General features: G+C 44.6%; 1 protein-coding gene across 1 annotated transcript in view; it reads left to right on the top strand.

Annotated features, from left to right (window-relative positions):
* cpxm2 (carboxypeptidase X (M14 family), member 2) overlaps positions 1-14,636 on the top strand; it is a 222,156-nt gene that overhangs the window by 107,886 nt on the left and 99,634 nt on the right. The window contains exons 5-6 of the mRNA XM_070875011.1: positions 2,844-2,928; positions 4,639-4,789. Coding sequence (XP_070731112.1) covers positions 2,844-2,928; positions 4,639-4,789 — 236 coding nt within the window. The remainder of the gene's footprint in view (positions 1-2,843; positions 2,929-4,638; positions 4,790-14,636) is intronic.

Below are 14,636 nucleotides of genomic sequence, written 5' to 3'. Positions count from 1 at the left end.
GTTACATTAAAAGTTGTGCATTTTGGTTATTTCTTATTTCACAATTTATATATTTTTAATTTAAAAAAAATGACATTTGTATCTATCTATATTCAACCAAACCATCCCTCCTCTTGACTCCCCTACTTAGCACTACTTCCCTTCTCCCTGCTTAAAAGAGTCACCAGTCCCCTCCAACCCCCTTATTTCCATCAAAAACCTCACAGAGCACACCTCACCTCTTCAACAAGCCATGGAGGCATTCTTCCCCTTTAACCCCTGACACATGGGGCAAGAAATGAGGTAGGGCCCACATTGCAGGAGCAGCACACGGTCAGGTCAACCCAAGGGACCAGAGCAGCGATAGAAATTGGACCTTGAATCTCATCTGACCAAATGGGGCGAGCTGCTAATGCTGTCAAAACATCAAAGGGGTATTGACAGATAACTATGTATATGGAAGGGTTTATATGTCAAGTATATGATCAGAGTCATGACGTGAAAAAAGGTAAAGGCAGTGACTGCTCTCCACTAACAGTGGCCATCTTTCATTGTGGCTCTTACAGTAATGTCTTGTTTCACAGAAAATTACAAACATGAATTCTACCAGAAGATTAAGGTCCATAAATTAAAGGAATGGTTGACAGTACAAGGATGCCACTAAATGAAAAGTACAGCAAGTGATTGAACCTTCTCAGTGTTATCAATCTACAATCCGACAGTGCTCCTTAATCAGAGGTGTGATCGTGATTGGAGCTCTTGGATCCACAAACAAATTAGCTGTGTGCAGATCATACAATACACACACAGGTTTTCTGGTTTTGTTTCTTTATTCCTTTAGTAATGTATAACCTAACATCCTCGTGATTAGACGTTAATGTTGTTGTCTCATTAAGGGTGTTCTTGGAAAGTCTTGACAGCTTGCAGGAATGTAGCACCAGTATTGCTGTTCTGTCTATATACAGCTTTCTCTTTGTTGCTAAAAATCACTCCCAGATGCGTTGCATGCCAATCTTCACTGCAGTCTGTACCAACTTTAACTCAGCCTTAATGGAAATATCGGACTCAAAATGATTCTTGGATGATGTGGCAATTCTTTACAAATGCGTCTACCAATAAGTGGCATCAGATGTTGTTGCAAAGCACATGATTGAACATCTATTTTGAGTGGGATATATTTCAGTTGAAGTTTTTAACTGAATGACAGTGTCCAATATAGTTGCAATTTGTAGTGTATATTGGATAGTCTTTTGCAGCACCATAGAGGAAAGTCGAGATATGGACGACTTACCAAACTCAGTACTATTACAAGTGGATCCTGATTCAGCCTCCATTCTTGGCTATTCCTTTAAGAATGTAACAGTACTATACCAGTAAGACAAGAGGACAGTCAGCTGTTTTCAATTGCCTGAGGTTTAAATCAGAACAAATTATGATGGTACATTAGGAGTTCTGTCATATCTAATAGAATACATTTTAATTATATTCAATATACATTTGCTTGTGTTGTATAATGTGTCAACAATGCCGACTCATCATGGTCTTGAAATTATACTATGTGACAGCAGTGGATGAATGTTTAACAGTTATTGATTAAATAATACCTCTGATAAAATAACAAAAGGATTTCATACAAATGTCTTAAATGTTCATATGATGTTTTCCAAATTTCAAGATGCATTTCTGTATAATCTTTTATCAAATGCTGCAAATGTGTCATTTTATGCAGAATTTATCACTGCCTGAAAGGGTGCTAGAGGCGGAACCCCTCATCACATTGAGAAAGTACTTAGATGTGCACTTAAAGAGCGATGGGGCCCAAATTGCCCCACTCTCTTAGAGGTGGTAATGAAGTGGATAGGCTTCACTGACGGATGGACCGACTCGTCCTCAATTGCCCCCGGGCCGGGAACGGGTTTCCGCGCCACCCGTGCTGCTGCCCCATCGGCCAACCCCCTTCCGACCGGCAGTGACTCCCTTTCCGCCCCCACGGGAAATTGCCATGTGTGAAATTGCTCCATGGGAGCGGTACCACCTTGGTCGGTGCCAAAGACAGCCTTCCCCTGTGGGAAGCAGTGTGTACCTGGGCAGCGCATCTGCCCTTTAAGGGGAGGGCGCGCTGCCGGCGCCTCCATTTTATTTTATTTTATTGTATTTGTCGGCTGACTTCGAGGTCGGCATGACAATGGTGGCCACGGGTTCGGCCGGGCTGCCAACAAGCAGTCCAGCATCCCCTCTTGGTTGCCAGGCCGCTGACCTGGCCAAAACCCTCCCTGGTGCCCCAGTGGGCCTAACTAAACTACATGCAGAGCTCGCAGCGGCCTTCCCCTTTAACTGAAGGGGAAGGTCGTTGTGACATCATCAGCATGACGCTAATGACTCAGAGCGACGTCTGCTCTGCTGCAACAGCACTTCTGCCCCGTAACCGCCACGAACACCTCACCGACCGGAAGAAAAAGCTAAAGACCTGAATATCGGTCGACACTCCACCCCATGGATTGCGGCGGAGAAAAAAGAAAAATAAATGGGAGGTGTGCCACTTTTTAGTCGGGGGTCAATTTCGGCTCCGTAATCTACAGGGCTACGGACCTAGTGGGATTAGGTTGGGCAGCTCTTTTTCAACCGGCACGGACATGATGGGCTGAATGGCCTCCTTCAGTGTTGCAATTTTTCTATGATTCAATGATTCTATGATTTTCCCAGTTCTGCACACAGTGCTGCAGGTGAACATGGTCTGAATATCTTCATTTTTGTTGGGACATTGTTAAATTAAATGAATTATTTTTCAAAGAAAGAAGGACAAAGGTGGAAACCCCAGGAAGCCCGAGACAAAATGTTATTCACCAGATCTTTTCTACTTGTAGGAGTGACTGGGTGACATCATACTGCGTTCTGCTGAGCAATGACAGCCACAGCTGGGTCACTGTCAAAAATGGATCCGATGATATGGTGAGCTCCCGGATATTTGTAATGATTTTATATGGATAAAGAAAGGAAAACTGCATAGTCCCTATTTAAAGTCATGGATCCTAGAGATGATGAACACATTCAAAGCATAAATGTGAAACAAGGAACTGAATTTGCACTAGTTTGCATTCAGAGCCGCTTTTCACGCGGGAGGGGACTGAGCGGAGACTGGCAATTCTCTTCAGCACTGCAGTGGAGCAAGTGCTCCTGTATCTTCCAGCACCACATTCATGCCCGGCACCGGCTACATTCAGTGCCGCCCAATTTTGCATTGAGCCTTAAACAGGAGATATGCCGCCTATTTACATATACAGAGGGCCTAACGCCTGTTTCAGGCATGGGAGCTGGACACCTCTTTTTCTGCCTTTACCAAATGGTGGACAACATGCAATGAGCGTGCAGCCCTGCCACCATATTGGATGCTTAGGTACCTGAAAAGCAGGCGCAGCACGACCCAATTTCTCCCCTCAGAGTTTTGCCAGCATTCTTCAATAGATGCTTTCAGATTTTATTGAAAATAAAGTGACGTTTCCTTCTGAGACATTTTATTTTAAAACAGTGTGCTTGTTGGGTGCATATCCTAAATGAACACAAAAACCACCGATGTCCTCTTCTTACTTTCTTCAGAGTGGTAAAAATAAAATCTGCGTGTGAATTACATGCTGACGTGGCTTGCTATGTATTACTTCACTTTCTGTCTTGGGAAGAGGGCTGGCAAGCAATAATTACAACTATAACTTTTAGATAAAAATGTATTTTTATTTAAAAAAAATTTATTTAGCAGTATTATATGTACTATTCTTGACCCTACATGAGCAGCTCTTTTATGAAAAAATAGATGATGTGCAAGTGATGCAGTTGACAGCACTACTGTAATATAAAAGCACTTTACGTGCCTGTGGTACCATTAATTATTGTTTAGCCCTATAAATACTTTATAAAACAGAAGGCAAAGTAAAGGTTAAACTGAACACTTGTACCAAATGTCCATTAGTTCAAAATAACGGCTCGTGCTAAACTGGTCAGATTGGTCTGAGGCGTACCATTTTTCAAATCCTTATTGAACAATTATGACAGACATTAATTGCTGACTCTAGCCAAAAATTTAAATCATAGCTTTCTACACATGTAAGCCATTCTTAATGGAGGAGGCAATAACACTAGTGTACCTTGCCATAGTTATTATCTCTTTCTGTGGGATCATGCCACCAATATTTATGTAATTACCTGTGGACTGCCACTTCTTACAATCAAGATTTGCAGTCAAGCACTCTTCAAGTGCTTTGGACAAACATTCTGCTCCAGGAAAGGACAATCTCTTTAGCAACAGTTTACCATTGAGCATCTGCTGAAGAAATACAAAACAATTCATCATTTGCTGAGCCAGGGATGTTGGAGAATACTTCAGACTGTGAGAAACCTTTGCCTAACCCATCATCAGTATAGTAGGATTTTTCTAAGTGCTCCCATAGCCACCTGGATCAATTCATGAAACATATGCCCTCTTTACAATTGCTTTTGGCTGCACACTGTTCTAGTATTAATCAAAAGACAATTACATGGAGCGGATTGCCCCCACTCATCTGTATTTATCTTGTGGTTTGAGACACTGGTCTATTACAGATTTTGAAAATATTAAACTAGTTTCATTGTACTGTGTATATAGTTATTCATTGGATCTTTATTTTTCAGATATTTGAGGCGAACCAAGAGAAAGAGATTCCTGTACTCAATGAGTTCCCCACTCCAGTGGTTGCTCGCTATGTAAGAATAAACCCTCGGAGTTGGTATATAGATGGTGATATCTGTATGAGAGTGGAGATTTTGGGCTGCCCCATGCCAGGTAAAATTCCTTCTAACATTGTTCAGTACAATTGCTGAATAATGTTTCCTTGCAAGTATACTTGTTTTCAATTGATAATTCAGCAAATATTTTGATCAAGGTTAAAAAAGAATACATTACAATAACAACAACAACTTAAATTTATATAGCGCCTTTAATGTAGTGAAACATCCCAAGGCGTTTTACAGGAGTATTATGAGATAAAACATTTGACACAGAGCCGCATAAGTAGAAATTAGGGGAGGTGACCAAAAGCTAGGATAAAGAGATATGTTTTAAGGAACATCTTGAAGGAGGAAAGAGAAGTAGAGAGGCGGAGAGATTTAGGTTTAGGGAGTTCCAGAGCTTTGGGCCTTGGCAACAGAATGAACGACCACCAATGGTTGAGCGATTATAATCAGGGACGCTCAAGAGGGCAGAAATAGAGGAGCACAGACATCTCAGAGGGTTGTGGAGCTGGAGGAGATTACAGAGATAGGGAGGGGCTTGAAGGGTTGGAGGGATTTGAAAATAAGGATCAGAATTTTGAAATCATGGTGTTGCTTAACCAGAAGCCAATGTAGGTCAGCGAGCATAGGGGTGATGAGTGAGCGGGACTTGGTGCAAGTTAGGACACGGATAGCTGAGTTTTGGATCACCTCTAGTTTACACAGGGTAGAATGTGGGAGGCTAGCCAGGAGTGCATTAGAATAGTCAAGTCTAGAGGTAACAAAGGCATCAAAAGCCTAGTCATGTGCAATGCTTGGCAATCCAATGGACTGCATACTATGCCTGTTTATTGAAACTGTGGGGAATATTGACTACCAGTCTTGCAGCAGTTCTTGTACAGAGTGATGTGTGGTCAGCAGATCCAAGTTCCAATCCCAGTTGTTGTGTCACTCTCAGATTAGAGAAAACAGTTCTTGAACAAATACATAGAGCTTCACCAACCAACTTTTGAATACGAGTTAAGTATTAATGCTAACATTAAAAAAACATGGCTGTGTTTATTTGCACCACAAGTAAGACGGACCAGATTTCTGATTGGTCCCCTTGGAAGACAAGACACACCCAATAGTTTCTGTGGAATATGTAATTTGATCCTGCCTGCTGGAGAGTAAATCAACGTCTCTACAATGTGTAATTTGATCCCGTCATTGTCACAGGCAGGCTGCTCCAGTGAAACTGCTCCAGTGTAGCCATGACAGTGGCATTTACCTGTTAATGTGGAAGGTCACCTAGAAAAGCAAGGTAACTCTCACACGGCCATGTACGGGCTTGTCCTCTCAACCTCCTCTCAATCATCAATTGAGTGATGTAACATAAAATGTTGGAAATGCTCAGCTAGTCAGGCAGCATCTGTGGCGAGAGAAGCAGAGTTAACATTTCAGGTCGATGAGCTTTCATGAAACGTTAACTCTGCTTCTCTTTCCGTAAATGCTGCCTGGGTTGGTGAGTGAAATCCACAGCAGTGACTATTTTACATCATTTGAGCTGCAAGGTTGGTTTAGCGAGGCGCATTTCATTCAACGAGAACAGGTGAGGGTGACGTAATTGCAAGTGGTATCACTAGCAGAACTGTAGATATTTAGCTTGCGCTGAGAATGACATCATGGGTCAACCGAAAGCCAGAAGTACCCACACTGTCGCTACATACTGTCGCTAATCACTCCGTCAAACTAAACACTCTGGGTGAAAGCTATGGTGACTGAAGGGGCATTGTGTGTGTGGGTCATGGGGGGGTTAACGGTTTATTGGATACGAAGTGAATAGTGACAGTGTCATGACTTCCGGATTTTGTCCTGTCCAATGATGTCACTTGCTGCACACGCACTGGGCTTTCCGAGAGGGAGTGAATGTTTCAGGTGGTGAATGGGGTGCCTTTGTAAGTGGGCAGCATTGTCCTGGATGGTGTCGAGCTTCTTGAGTGTCATTGGAGCTGCACTCATCCAGGCAAGTAGAGATTATTCCATCACACTCCTGACTTGTGCCTTGTAGATGGTGGAAAGGCTTTAGGGAGTCAGGAGTTGAGACACTCACCACGGAATACCCAGTCTCTGACCTGCTCTTGTAGTTACAGTATTTACTTGGCTTGTCCAGTTAAGTTTCTGGTCAATGGTGGCCCCCAGGATTCTGCCAAATGCCTCGGCATCTGTTTTTTTTCCCACCCTTTGTGAAATATCTTGAGATGTTTTCTATGTTAACAACATTGTATAAATTAAAATTCTTTTTGTTGTGCGCTGTAGTTGATGTGAATGAATAACAGCAAAAAGGTACTAGCCCTTTCATTGAGACAGACCTCTGGCTTCACGCTCTGCAAAGGGACCCAAAGGCTTAGTCATGTAGCCCTCCTTTATGTGGGTTTATTCCCACCTTTTTCTACAAGTAGAAAAGTGGTGTTGAAATGCTGGAAGTTTGAAAAATCACAGGGAGACACTGAAGTGTCCATCCTTCATTCCAGTGTGTGCGACTAAGTAAGCATGAATCATGCGGCTAGGTTTTGTTGGATGCTTGCTCTATGAGCTCAGCTTTCCTGATGCTAATGGGACAATAGTTCCAGTTTTCAATTGCAGTTTGAAAGTTTACCCTCCTGCAGTCTGGGTGAAGCTGGGAAATTGTGTACGATTATCTGAGTGCCTTGCATGTGGCCTCAGTCAAGGTTGAGAGGAAACTGTTTGCAACATGCATCAAGTCATTTTTCAACAAATAGCGACATCTTTGCCTCCTTCCTTCTCAGCTGTATTGTAATTCCCTGTCTCCACCCTCCCCCCTCCCCCAACGCTATAAATCTACGAGCTCCTGTCTATAGACTCAATTCAGGCCAGGTGTTTGCTGTGAATAAGCAATGAGGTTGACACCAGAAGATCCATCAGTGTTGACCATTTGTAATTTATGTGAGCACAAAGCTCAAAGCACCTTGCCACTCAGGACCAGGACCAGGAAATACGTCCTAAAATGTTCTCTCTCTGACAGTTTCGAGCCAAATAAGCTTGTTAACCTGATCCCAATTTCCAGTGCAGCATTAAGTCGGCAGTCACAGATATCACAAATACGGCTGATGTTGGAAATGAAAAATTCAACACTGGTGCAATGGAGCTCTTTTCAAATTGCAGTAAAGGGTGTCGCTGTCAAAAGTATTAGGAGCTTTAACCAAACTATGCTGAGTTATTCTTCACAACATGGGTCTGAATACTTGGCAGAAGACATTCTTTCACAAACTATGAACTTTAATGTAAAAGTAATAAAAACAGAGCATAAACTGTTAATTTGTTCCTACCTATCATTATTCATTGAGTAACGTTTTAATCTCAGAGTTATTCCATCAGTAATTTTGTTAACTTACTAAACACAATGGACATATATGTATGAAGAATTATAGAATCATAGAGCATAGAAGAATGAGGCCATTCGGCTCATCATGTCTGTGTTGGCTCTTTAAAAGAGCTATCCAATTAATCCCATGTCGCTGCTCTTTCCCCATAGCCCTACAAATGTTTCCATTTCAAGTATATATATCCAATTCCCTTTTGAAAGTTACTATTGAATTTGCTTCCACCACTGTTTCAGACCTCGCTGCATAAAAAATGTTCTCCTCATGTCGCTTCTGGTTCCTTTGCCAATTATCTTAAATCTGTCTCCTCTGGTTACTGACCCTCCTGCCAGTGGAAACAGTCTCTCCTTATTTACTCTATCCAAATCCGTCATAATTTTGACCACCTCTGTTAAATCTCGGAACCTTCTCTGCTCCAAGGAGAACAATTCCAGCTTCTCTAAGTCTCTCCACTATATGTATATGTGTGTGTGTGTATGTGTATGTGTACAGATAGAGAGAGCGATAGATATCACAAACGGACAACAAGTATGATTTCTTCATTTGAGCTACTGGGTTTAAGGGACAGAGATTCATGTGAAGTGACTACCTGGGAGAGAGTCCCGAAGCAATGCGTGAAGCTTTGCTGCTGGCATTCTGAGCAGACTTCTCTGATTGCTCAGTTGTAGCTTTGTGTTCCAATATAAGATGCTTTTGTCTTGAGTTTAGTGTGGTACTAGACCCATAGGCTACCAATTCATAGGTCTCACAGTCATTGACAACCCCGAACAAACTTACTGGATTTGCCAAGGCTGGCTGTGGGAAAATGCAAGAAAAACGTTCTTATTCCGTTGGTGGAATTATAGACGCAGTTTCTCATGGTTCCAGGATTCTGCCACTGGAATAAGAGTGTCAGGTTTAGTAATCTAAATGCCAGGAGTGAGCTCACATATTCCATTCTCCCAGAATCCAACCCAAACAAGTGGCAGTATAACAGTAGTTTTAGACTGTGCAGATTACTGTACAAGAGGTGGCTTTTCCAGGGAATTGCACATGTCAGGCAGGGCTACTGTATTAAATTACTTTGCAGTCATGGGCTTTGCAGAAAGATGATGAGGGGAATTTTAACCGAAAAAAAATTGGTGGCGTAGGAGCGGGGGGGTAGTTTAATTGTTAAAATTCAGAATCCCGACCTGATTCTGCCTCCAACCCGCCCACTTCCAGTTTTAACGGCCTGCCCCAGCACCCCCAATCTTCTGCCTGATCCTCTGCTCGACTCTCCCCCTTCCCCGATCTCCTTAACGGCTTGGCCCCCATGCGAACCCTCCCACTTTCCTGCATGTGGCCCAGTGCCGCTGGCTATCCTTCCTGGAGCCAGCCAGCCTCTCAATCTGGCTGGCTGTGGGTGGGAAACGGAGATCTCACATGAAAATCTGACCCTGTCGTTAAAGACGGCCTTTCCTGCCCTGTGGAGACCCCCTCCCCAACACCCACCTCCCCCCTAACTGCTCCCAACTAGCATTATTCATGAAAATCCAGCCCAAAGCTTCTGAGAGGGTTGAACAGCATGTCCAGCACTTATTTGTCCCTGTGCAGGTGAGTGGGTATCCACAAATTAAATGTTTGTAACTAAAATTATTTTATAACTCCTACAGAGAAGGGGTGGGTGAGCAAAATTACAGTTCATCTCTCTCAAAAGAGCTAATGACCTGCAATTCTGAAGATAACATTAAATTGTCTGCCCACGGTCAGAGCACTTCACAAAAGAAACTAAAATAGCGGTAAAGTTATGCTGCTTACAGATTGGGGCCGATATTGCCTCTTTTCTTAAGGCCTGTTACCACTAGAAATCGGTGGCCATGCTGCGGAGTGCAACGGCCAATGATTTTTCGTGTATTGGCCGCCATTATTAATATTCTACTCCTGCGGTGTCCCGGCGGTGACCCGGTCTACTCCGCACTGCACCGCTGCTGCCGGGCCATCCTAAATGCGTCATCAGAACGCTCACCGCCGATGTTCCCCCCCCCAGTGGCGAAATTCCGCTGAGAAAATCCTTCTCCCCCCGGGCGGTGCCAAAACCTGCTTTTTTGAGATGGTGCAGCGAGGCTGTGGCCTTCTGAAACGGCAGTGCAGCTCCCATTAAAGGGAAGGACGCACTGCCGCTGCTGCCATGTTTTTTTTGTCCGCTGACTGCCATGTCGGCCCGACAATTATGCCCCTGGGTTCGGCCGGGCCACCAACAGGCAGCCTGGCACCTCCTCTTGGGTGCCAAGGCTGCTGGCCTGGCCGAAACCCTCCTTGGTGGCCCAGTGCGCCAAACTTTTGAAATCCCGCATGCTCTCCCCTTTAATTGAAGGGTAGAGTTGTGGAGATGCGGCGCCGTAATGACATCATCAGCGCTATGACTGACAGTGGCGGGCACTACACCGCCCCCAACTTCCGCCCCTCAAGTGTGCTCACCACCGCACTATCGCCCCCATTATGAGCGACTTCCAGTCAGCCTGATAAAAAAAGTCAAAGAGCGGAATTTCGCTCAAGAGGCTACATCAACCACCGCGGCGGTAAAAACACTAGAAACGGGATGCGTGCACCTCGTTTCCAGCGGTGGGCAATTTCGGCCTCTGGAAGTGTATCTTCTAGTAATAAAATAGAAAATTGTACCAACTTTTCTCATGCCCTATGATAAATTATTGTTGAAGAATCCTGTAGCTTACCATTGTTTTCTTTCTTTACTTTCTCCAGTTAAACATTGGGAAGACTAAGGGGCTGAAATTGCCCTCCTCCTTAAGGCCCTTTAAATGGAGTGGATAGGCCTCACCGACCGAGGTTAGATAGATGGGCCGACCCATCCAAAATTGAGCAGAGGGAAAGGGGATCCCGCCCCGTCTGTGCTGCCTCCCGTTGGGCATTCGGTGACCCCCTTTCCGCCCCGCCCCATGGGAAATTTTCCCGCGGGCGCGACGCTGCCGCCGGTCAGTGCCACGGACAGATTCCTTTGGTCAGGAAGCTGTGTGTGCCTGGGCGGCGTGTCTGCTTTTAAAGGGGAGGTGCACTGCCGCGGACGCCATTTTACTTTACTTGTCGGCCGACTCCGAGGTCGGCCTGACAATGATGGCCACGGGTTCGGCTGGGCCTCCAACCGGCAGCCCAGCACCCCTTCTTGGGTGCCAGGCAGCTATCCTGCCCGAAACCCTCCCTTGTGGCCCAGTGGGCATAACTAAACCTCATGCAGAGTTCGCAGCAGCCCTCCCCTTTAACTGACGCGGCACGTCACATTGCGCTGATGTCACCAGCGTCACACTGACGTCACCAGCGTCACACTGACGTCATCAGCACGCCGCTGATGACACCGCCCGACTTCTGGCCCTCAGCTGCCCCAAACACTGTCTGAAGGGAAACAAAAGGTCAAAGAGCTCAATTCTAGTCTACTCTCCAATTCATGGATTGGGGCGGAGAAAAATATTTCAAAACAGTAGGTGCGCTCCTTTTCAGTCAGGGGGGCAAATACGGCCTCTAAAGCTATTCTCTTTGCACTCCCGTCACAAACTCTGTTCCCTCGCCATCAATTCCATCCACCTCCCCGGTCACTGTCTCATGTCACCACCTCAGTGTCCTATTTGGCCCTGAGCTGAGCTTACAATCCCATAATCCTCTCCATCACAAAGATCCTTAACCTCCACCTCTGTAAATCACCCATCTCTGTCCCTGCCTCAACCAATCCACTGCTGAAATCCTCATCAATGCTTATTTCACCACCAGCCTTGACTATTCCAATGTTCCCCTGGCTGGCATCCCATCCTCTAACCTGCACAAACTTGAGCTCATCTCGAACTCTGCTGTCCGCATCCTAACCCGCATCAAGTCCCACTCACCCATCACCCCTGTGCATACTGAGCGACATTGGCTCATGGTTGACCAATGCCTCCATTTTAATATTTTCATTTTCATGTTCAAATCCATCCATGGCCTCGCCCATCACTGATTCCGTCACTTCCTCCAGTCCTATAACCCTCTGAGAACTCTTGAGTTTCTCCAACTCTGCCCTCTTCCATATTCCCTGCACCGTTTGTCCCACCATTGGCAGAAGTGCCTTCAGCCGTCAAGGCTCCAAGCTCTGGAATTCCATCACTAAATTATACGTCACACCACATCTCTCTCCACCTTTAAGACGCTCTTTAAAATGTACCCTTTTGGCCAAGCTTTTCGTCACCTCTAGCCAGGGAGTGGGACGGGATCGGTGTTAAGGATACAGAATTTGTGGTGTGGTCCAAAGACGATGGTTTCAGTCATCTCAATGTTTAATTGGAGGAAATTATGGTTCATCCAAGACTGCATGTTGGACAAGCAGTCTGACAGCAGAGAGGCAGCAGAGGTGTCAAACGGTAGAGCTGGGTGGCATCAGTGTACACATGGATGCTTAGACTATGTCTATGGATGATGTCACTAAGGGGTAACATGTAGATGAGAAAGAGGAGCGGAAAACAGCAGGTGTTCTCTGGAGGCAACAGTTCGGAGGTGGGAAGAAAAGTCATTGCAGGAGATGCTCTGAACACGATCAGATGGACAAGAGTGGAACCAAGCAAGAGCAATCACACTGAGCTGGACAATAGAGAAGAGATGTTAGAGGAGGATGGTGTGGTTGACCATATCAGAGGCTGCAGAGACATTGAGGAGAATGAGGAGATACAATGCGCCACATTCACAATAACAGAGGATGTCATGCAATGTTTTGGGGTCTGCATGACCCATTTAATGAGCTGCAGGGCCCATCCAAAATTCCATGCATGTGTGCTTTTTCCCTTTAACAGCCGGTGAGCCAGCTGCGTGGGACCTCCAGAGCGCTGTGCAGCCACGCAGTTTAACGGGAACATTGATGTCATGTAGGACACAAGGCAGTTTTAATGATGTGGTGGGGCAGAAAGCTGATTGGAAAGATTCAAACAGGGAGTTGTGGGAATGATGGTCAGGATTTGGGAGCGTAAGCAGTGTAAAATATTTCCGAATTTAAGGAAGACAATTATGTAAATGTTCGATAAAATAACAAGGAAGAGCTACAAACCTAAAATAAAAACAGTAAATACTTGAAGCACACAGCATCTGTAAAAAGAAAAGACATGTTATTATATTCCGGCTGTATATCCTTCATCTAACTGAAGGGCAAGAGATAAACACACATTTAATAATGTGGGAGAATATGTGAGGGAGGGAAGGGGAGAGAACCAACAGAAATGTAAATGTCGGTCCCTTAGACGATGTAAATGTTGGTCCCTTAGAGGATGAAACTGGGGAATTAATAATGAGGAACAGGGAAATGGCAGAGACTTTGAAGAAATAGTTTGTATCGATTTTCACGATAGAAGACACTAAAAACATTCCAATCGTGGACAATCAAGGGGCTGTAGGGAGGGAGGAACTCAATACAATCACTATCACTAAAGAAGTAGTACTAGGTAAAATAATGGGACTAAAGGCGGACAAGTCCCCTGGACCTGATAGCTTGAATCCTAGGGTTTTAAAAGAAGTGGTTGCAGAGATAGTGGATGCATTGGTTGTAATCTACCAAAATTCCTTGGATTCTGGGGTGGTCCCAGCGGATATGAAAACCGCAAATGTAATGCCCCTATTTAAAAAAGGAGGCAGACAGAAAGCAGGAAACGACAGACCAGTTAGCCTAACATCTGTCATTGGGAAAATGCTGGAGTCCATTATTAACAAAGCAGTAGCAGGACAGTTAAAAAGCATAATACATTCAAGCAGAGTCAGCATGGTTTTATGAAAGGGAAATCATGTTTGACAAATTTGCTGGAGTTCTTTGAGGATGTAACGAGCAGGGTGGATAAGGGGGAACCAGTGGATGTGGTGTATTTTTATTTCCAGAAGGCATTCAATAAGGTGCCTCATAAAAGGATACTGCACAAGATAAAAGTTCATGGGGTTGGGGGTAATATATTAGGTTTGCTAACTAACAGAAAACAGAAAGTCAGGATAAATGGGTCATTTTCCGGTTGGCAAACATAACTAGTGGGGTGCCGCAGGGATCGGTGCTGGGGCCTCAACTATTTACAATCTATATTAATGACTTGGATGTGGCCAAGTTTGCTGATGATACAAAGATGACTGGGGGAGCAAATTGTGAGGAGGACACAATAAATCAGGCTAAGCGAGTGGGTAAAAATTTGGCAGATGGAGTATAATGAGGGAAAATGTGAGGTTATCCACTTTGGCAGAAAAAATAGAAAAGCAAATTATAATTTAAATGGAGAAAAATTGCAAAGTGCTGCAGTACAGAGGGACCTGGGGGTCCTTGTGCATGAAACACAAAATGTTAGTGTGCAGGTTCAGCAAATAATCAGGAAGGCAAATGGAATTTTGGCCTTTATTGCAAGGGGGATGGAGTCCTGCTAGAGAAGTCCTGCTAGAACTGTACAGGGTATTGGTGAGGCCACACCAGGAGTACTGCGTACAGTTTTGGTCTCCGTATTTAAGGAAGGATATACTTGCATTGGAGGCTGTTCACAGAAGGTTCACAAGGTTAATTCCAAGATGAGGGGGTTGACT

The sequence above is a fragment of the Pristiophorus japonicus genome, chromosome 3 (assembly GCF_044704955.1).
Source record: "Pristiophorus japonicus isolate sPriJap1 chromosome 3, sPriJap1.hap1, whole genome shotgun sequence".
Lineage (NCBI taxonomy): Eukaryota > Metazoa > Chordata > Chondrichthyes > Pristiophoridae > Pristiophorus > Pristiophorus japonicus.
This window is presented reverse-complemented; position numbering and strand designations above follow the sequence as displayed.